This window comes from Penaeus japonicus, unplaced genomic scaffold (genome assembly GCF_977035675.1).
Source record: "Penaeus japonicus unplaced genomic scaffold, GWHDUDI00000001_assembly GWHDUDI00000020, whole genome shotgun sequence".
Classification (NCBI taxonomy): Eukaryota; Metazoa; Arthropoda; class Malacostraca; order Decapoda; family Penaeidae; genus Penaeus; species Penaeus japonicus.
Window position 1 is genome coordinate 23,848,366 of NW_028234422.1, and position 7,500 is coordinate 23,855,865.

Here is a 7,500-nt window from a genome sequence, read left to right on the forward strand (position 1 = left end):
TCGCTGTTTGCTTTCTCCAGTATTGTTTCATAACCTACAAGGTGGTAATCATCATGACCAGATAATATTTTTGGAATTTGATGACAGTATAAGCAGCTTGCATATTTCTGATCATGTTAAGAGAGTTTTAACACTATGGAGAGGAGTATATGTTATGAAGGAAAGGGAAAATGAACCTGTGGTACAGAGATCACCATCAACTGCAACAGAAGTTCATGTACAGATTGTTGAATCACCAAGCTATAAATGTGGAAGTGAGCTTGAAGTACTACTGTCTGATGCTTTCAGAGTTCCTAAACTAGCTGCTCAAGGGGATGTATTAGGTCTTCCAGTGCCAAATCACTTAGGCTATGAATTTAGTGCAAGTAGTTCCATAATACCTCCAAAGTATATCTTCATCAGAATGTCAGGTCTTCAGAAAGATCAGGGAAGTAAAACCAAAGAAACATTACTGATTTCAACAGAAACTACAAACCTCTATTTAGTTGGTCAAACTCATTGCTATCTTCCACCACTTTGTGAAAGTTTTGATAAAGATGGCACGGTGGATGTCCCTCCAGTTTTGAGAACGACCTTCAACAGAGTGATAAATGTTCTGCAGAGTGAACTAAGAGAAAGGAAACATGTAGTTCCATCAGGAGAGAGACATCCTAGTGAGAATATGAAGAGAAAGAAGCATAGGACACAGAAAGATTCTTCTGGAAATCTGGAGAGAGAACATGCAGCAGGTGGTGCAAATATATTAATATTAGGTGCCACAGGTAGTGGAAGTGAACAAATTATAGAGTTGTCAGCATCTTCACTGAACCTCAGTATTGTGTGGGCAGACTGCTGGCACCTGAAAGGAGACACAAGTGGTGGCACCGAGGCAAGAGTGCGTCAGATCTTTTCAAAAGCAACTGGACAAGCTCCATGTGTTCTAGCCCTCACCAATGTACAAGCTGTTTCAAAGGTAATTTCTCTTTTTGACATCGCAAGAATGTTTATTTTTAATGATTAAACTAAAATCAGTGTAAAGAAAAAAATATTAATTTGTAAATAATGATATCAACATATGCTATAATACTAAGGGATCAAGAAAAGAATTATGAAATTTTCAGGATCGTGATGGAGGCGAAGATGCTCGTGTGGTGGCCGCCCTGAAGGAAGAGGTTGCCAAATTACCAGATTTGCAGCCACCCGTTTTCCTAATAGGCACAGCTCCACATCGAACTCAGGTTTCTGGTTAGCATGGAACTCATATCCGAATGCATTAAAAAAGATGATTATTTTTCCATAGTATTCTGCAGTTGTACTATTATATGTAATCAAATCTTAACCTACTCTTCTGGAATTAACTTAGTATCTGTAATGCTTCTTGCCTTTTAATCTGGGATGATTAATATAATACAAGTAGTGTAATTTCAGCTAGAAATATTATGGAATAACACTAGTATCTTGAAATATATAGAGGTAGATATAAAGACCATGTCTTAGTCCACTCCTTATGAGACTTATGAGTGCTCTTCTATAATCAGCCTTTCTTAAAAGTTATGTATGCATATGCTATATTTATATTCTGGACCTTCTGCAGAGGATCTGTGGAGTATATGGAGCCATCAAGAATGCATCAATGTACCTGAATTAGGGGAACGTAGGGATATGCTAGAGTGGCATCTCTCTGATGAGTGCTTACAGAAGCATCAGATTCTGACGTTGGCTCAGCGCACAGCAGGTTTTGTGTTTGGAGACTTGCAGGCACTTCTTAGTGCTGCTCAGAGGTCAGAAGATATTACCTTTTTTTCTCTCTAGGTCCAAGTCTCTTTTTACAGGTTATCTAGTCATACTTATCCATTCTTAATTAGATTATGTATACATGATTTTTACAGATCTGACTCATAGAAAGATGTTAGGCAGTTGGAAATATTATGATAAAGAATATTAGTATGACTTCATGATCTTGGCAGTGTTTGTTTGTGGATGAGTTACTGTTGATACATTATTGCTTTGTTATTTAATTTTGATGTTGTCTTTTAACATATGCAGCATTTTCTGACAATAATTGAAATGAGATGATAGCATCAATGAACCTGCATCATATACAAGGAAGGGTTTTTATTGATTTATTTTATGACTCTGAGAACTATAATTTCTCTAGCTTGTGATCCATTTTTGTTTGTTTTTACATTTATGCCTTTGAGTATTTATTGTGTGTTGCACATACATAAGTACTTAGAATTCCATACCACATCAATTTGTTTTATAATTATGTGTTTGTGTTCCTATAGGTATTTACATATAAATACACATGTACATCCCTGTGAAATATTTTCATTGTCTTTTTGGTATATAGATATATATAACATTATTCCTAATTTCATATTTTGTTAATTCTGTGTGTTTTGTCAACAGGTATAGTGTGGAGCGCATAGTATTATCTGAAAACAAAGGAAATACACTAGAAAAAGAAAACCATGTCACTGAAAGGTACTCTGCATTGGTGTATGATGATGTTGTGAAGGCCTTAGGTATGTATATCTGTATGGGATTTTGTACATACAATCAGTACCATTATTAATCTCATGTTACACTATTATTATGTCATTGCCTAACTATGGGAATGCTTTGTCAGTTTCATCAAAAGTAAATAATGCGAAAGATGTCCATTCATTTGTCACTTATTTTTGTGAAACATTGATGATATGAATGGTGTTTAGAACTGAAAAAATACATTTCAAAGACAGATAACAATAAACAAAATTCATCATTCACAGTTACTCAGGACAAGATTTCCTTTTTATGTGAATGATTCTCATTTAATATCAATTCTTTAACTACTAAAGACTAAACTGCCTCAGCCTACATTACCCTGTTTAGAAAAAAAACCCTCTTATAAATGAAGTTTTTAGCATTTGAAGAACTCAATTTAACACACCAAAAAATTTATATCATGTGCTGGTATGGGGTGGAAGGGGGGGGGGGGGGGGGGGTCTACGTAGAGGGAGTGGGGGGGGGGTCACCCCCCCCTATTTTTTTTTAAATTTTTTTTTTTTTTTTTTTTCTTTTTTTTTTTTGGGGGGGGGGATGGGGCGTGGGGGGGGGGGGGGGTGGGGGGGGGGGTTTACAGATAGTTACCTAATAGAGAGTCATTGGTGAAAAATGACTGAAAAGGGGAAAAAAATTACAAAAAAAAAAAAAAAAAAAAAAAAAAATCAAATACAATAAAACATATAGTCAACATACTTTGTATTGTAATAATTCATGTATTTTTATGTTTATAAAAGATATAGTATAATATTAAGATATTGTTATGAATAGCTCAGCTTTTGCCACACGGTGCAAGAGAGAGAAAGTGTCCTACGGAAAGGGGCTAGGGGATAGGCTGGTGAATGTAGTATTATTAGGCCCATTGTGATAGAAGGAGATGGGGGGGTTGAGGGTAGGACATAGTTCTCTGTGGCCTTAAGGCTGGAAGAAAGATACACTAGATACACTAGGTTACACTCGATATGTCCCATTCACACAAAAACAGAGGCAGGAAAACAGCCTGTCAGTATTTAAGTGTTGCTCTATTGATGTGACTTAGATCTGTATTATTGATTGAGGTGACATATACTTTAGGGTTAAGCTGTTCTCTAATTTATGAAACAGAAATTTGAAAACTATGTTACAGATAGACTTTTTAGAAAATTATTAACTTTTTTAAAAAGTACTGAAAAGTCTAGTATCTTTGAATATAAAAAGAGAATGTGGTGAAAAAAATGAACTGAATGTCTGAAAAAAAAAAAACTGAACTTATTCAGAATTAGCCTTGAGTAACCATTGTACATGATAACTAAAAGGATTTTAGTAAATTTTATTACTTGTTCATGAACAACTTGTATATAAAGATGTGAATTTCATCTATGAAGTTTATTATATAGAGTTTTTTTGGTTAATGACATTTTTTTGTTTTTTATTCTTGTTTCCTTTTTGTAGAAAGAAAATAAGGGAAAACTGTACTAAAGACCAAAAAATTATTTTTTCTTTAAACACTAACAAGGCAATAATTTCTTACCAGATGAATTGCAGTCTAGTCGCAGTGAGGCATTAGGTGCTCCACGTATTCCACAAGTGAAGTGGAACGAAGTAGGTGGATTAGAAGAGGCAAAGCGTCAAGTTATCAACACAATCCAGTTGCCTCTACGTCATCCATCTTTGGTGTCTAGTAAACTTCGCCGTTCTGGTAAGCATGAGGCTTTGGAACAAAAATTGTATTTAGTTATTGAAATGAATCTGTTTCTCTTGAAAATGATGTTTATAAATTTTGTCCCTTTTTTTCTTTTCATCCTTTTGGTAAATACCTATATTTGAAGGTTGATATTATTTGAGATCTTAGTAAGAAAGAAAACAGAATATCTCTTTCGATGATTGTGCTCCATACTATATATTTCAATAGGGCGCCGATGCTGATCGCTTTATCAGGCACCACCAGGCACAGGCGCAAAACTCCACTTCTGCTTGCGAAGATCCGCGCAGTGGCTACAGATTGTGGTTTTAAAAAAAACTGCGTCCAAACTTCCTCTCGGTGAAAGGACCAGAACTGTTGAACATGTATGTTGGCCAGAGTGAGGAGAATGTACGCCAAGGTTAGTCATAGAAACGTTATAGCTTTAATATAACTCTCTATGCAAACAAAGTACAGGTATATTAGAAAGTAATCAGACAATAGTTTACCTTACAGTCACAGCCAGTTAGATTCATTGTAAAGATCATTTAAATTTATATTGTGTCATAGTAAACCAGCTGCTCATACAGAAAAAAAGTTCTGAAGATACTAAAAGAACCTCTACCATCATGCTAATTATTGAGTTGAACATTTTCTATGCCCTGGAAAAAGGTCACTCATAATGATTCCAAAATGGATTAGAAATCATAAGGGAATTACTGTATTTATGTTACAAAGCAATTCATACTATGGTAAGAAAATAATAAAAAGAAATTGATAAAGGTCACCACTACTGATTTTCATTGAAACAACAGTATCCCATTGTTGGGTAATCATCTAATTATATTTATACTATTTATTCTATCCAGATAATATAAAAGTAAACACCTTTCTAGAAAATATCATACTAAAGTACCCTGGAATAGTGTTTGTTTGTTTTATTCATTTTCAGTTGTATATGGACCCATCATATACAAAGTATTTATTAGTTCTGTGATACGCTTTTTAGCAAAAACAAAAATGACTTTTTTATGTGGTTAGGGACGGCATTTTTTTTTTCTTGAAAGCTTTCTTCTTCATCTTCTTCTCCTCTTTTTCTTCTTCTTCTTCTTCTTCTTCTTCTTCTTCTTCTTTAAAGTTAGGAATGTGTGAATTGCAGCTAATTTCAGGGAAATCAAATCAGCATGTATAGTGCTTTTCACTTGAAGTACCATGGCCTCCACACAGAAGATGCACTTTTATAATTCTTGTGGTTTTTTTCTTTGGACTGTCACTTGTATTCATGGGATTGGGGGTTGTTGCATTGTGTAGTTTACTGTTTTGGGGGATGTGGTAAGTGTGTGTTGGTGTCTGAGTGTCTGTGGGGTAGTGTGTGGAGTGTGTGGTGTGTGTTGTGTGTGTGTGTGTGTGTGTGTGTTGGTGGGTGGGTGTGTGTAGGGGGTGTGTGGGTTGGTTTTGGTGTGTGGGTGCTGTGGGTGGGTGGGTGTGTAGGGTGGTGTGTGTTTGGAGGTGTTGTTGTGTCGTGCTGTGTCGTGTGTGCTGTGGTGGGGTTTGGTGGTTGTGGGTGTGTTATGGTTAGGTAGTATTGTGTGTCTGTGGGGTGTGTGTGTGTGTTTGTGTGTGTGTGTGTTGGGTGTGGGTGTGGGTGTGGGGGTGGGGGTTGGTGGGGTTGTGGGGTGTGTGTGTGTGAGTGTGTGATTGTTGTGTGGGTGGTGGTGTGTGGGTGGTGTGGAGTGTGGTTGTGTGCTGTGTGGGTGTGTGTGTGTTTGTGTGTGTGGGTGGGGGGGGGGGGGGCGGGGGGGGGGGTGGGGGGGGGGGGGGGGGGGGGGTGGGGGGGAGGGGGGGTGGGGGTGGGGGGTGTGTATGGGTGTGGGTGGGGGGGGGGGGTTGTGTTGGGGGGGGTGTGTGTGTATGTGTGTGTGTGTGGTGTGTAGGGTTGTGTTTGGGTGTGTGTCGTAGGGGGTGTGTAGTGTGTGTGTGGGCGTTGGTGTGGGGGATGGGTGGGGGGGTTTGTTTGTGTGTTATGTGATGTATGTGTGTATGTGTGTGGTTGTGGTTTGTGTGGTGTGTTTGTGTGTCGTTTAGTGTGTTTGGGTGTGTGTGTGTGGGTGGGTGTGTGGTAGTTTATGTAGTGTGTGGGTGTGTGTGTGTGTGTGGTGTGTGGGGGTGGTGGGTGGTAGTGTGTGTATGTGGGGGTGGGTGTAACGTGTGTTGGGTTTTGTGTGTGTGTGTGGGGTTGTGTGTGTGGTGTGGGTGGTTTTGGGTTGTTGGGTAGTGTTGGGGGGGTGTGTGTGTTTGTGTGTGTGTATGTGGGTTGGGGTAGTGTGTGGAGTGGGTGTGTGTGGTTGGGTGTGTGTGTATGTGGGTGTATGTGTGTGTGTAGGTAAGTGTGTGTGGGGGGGGGTGTGTGTGTTGTGTGGTGCTGGGGTGTGTGTGTGTGTGTGTGGTGGGTGTGTGTGTGTGTGTGTGGGTGTGTGTGTGTGTTGTTGTTTGTGTTGTGGTGATGTGTTGTGTTGTGGGTATGTGTTCGTGTGTGGGTGTGTTGGGCTAGTGGTGTGTGTGATGTGTGAGTGTGGGTGTGTGTGTGTGTGTGTGTGTGTTTGGTTGTGTGTGGTTGCGTGTGTGTGTTGAGTGATTGTGGTATGTGTGTATGTATGATTGGTGTGTAGGTGTGGGTTGTGTGTGTGGTGTGGTGTTTCGTGGTTTGGTTTGGGTGTGTGGTGGTGTGTGTGGTATGTGTGGGGGTTTGGGTGGGTGTGTGTAGTGGTGTGTGCTGTGTGTGGGTGGGGTGTGTGTGTGTGTGTGTGTATGTGTGTGTCCTGGTGTCCGCTGTGTGTGTGTGTGTGTGTGTTTGTGTTTGTGTGAGCGTGTGTTTGTGTGTGTGTTGTGGTGTGTGGATGTGTGTGTGTGTGGAGTTGTGAGTGATGTGTTGTGTGTGTGTGTGTGTGTGTGTGTGGGTGTGTGTGTGTGTGTTTGTGTGTATGTATGTTTGTGGTGTATGGTATGGTGTGGTGGTGTGTGGGTGTGTGTGTGTGTGTGTGTGTTTGGGTGTGTGTATGTGTGTGTGTTTGTGTTTGTGTGTGTGTGTGTAGTAGGTGAGTGTGTGCTGTGTGTGTGGTGTGTTTGTGTTGGTGTGTGTGTCTGTGTGTGTGTGGTGTGTGTTTGGGGTGTGTGTTTGTGGGTGTGTGAGGTTTTGTGGTGTGTGTGTGTGATGTTTGTGGGTGCGGGGGGTGTGTGTTGTGTGTTTGTGGGTGTGTGGTGTTTTGTGTGTGTGATTGTATGTATGTGGGTGGTGGGGTGTGTGGTGTGTGTGT

The 7,500-nt window shown here is 39.8% G+C and overlaps 1 protein-coding gene across 1 annotated transcript in view; it reads left to right on the forward strand.

Moving 5' to 3' along the window:
- Positions 1-7,500, forward strand: part of LOC122246054 (peroxisomal ATPase PEX6-like) — a 16,393-nt gene that overhangs the window by 1,285 nt on the left and 7,608 nt on the right. Inside the window, 9 exon segments of the mRNA XM_086547850.1 lie at positions 1-952; positions 1,101-1,224; positions 1,574-1,760; positions 2,392-2,507; positions 4,040-4,204; positions 4,418-4,461; positions 4,464-4,517; positions 4,520-4,607; positions 4,757-4,858. The exon segment at positions 1-952 is cut by the window's left edge and continues 392 nt beyond it. Coding sequence (XP_086403976.1) covers positions 1-952; positions 1,101-1,224; positions 1,574-1,760; positions 2,392-2,507; positions 4,040-4,204; positions 4,418-4,461; positions 4,464-4,517; positions 4,520-4,607; positions 4,757-4,858 — 1,832 coding nt within the window.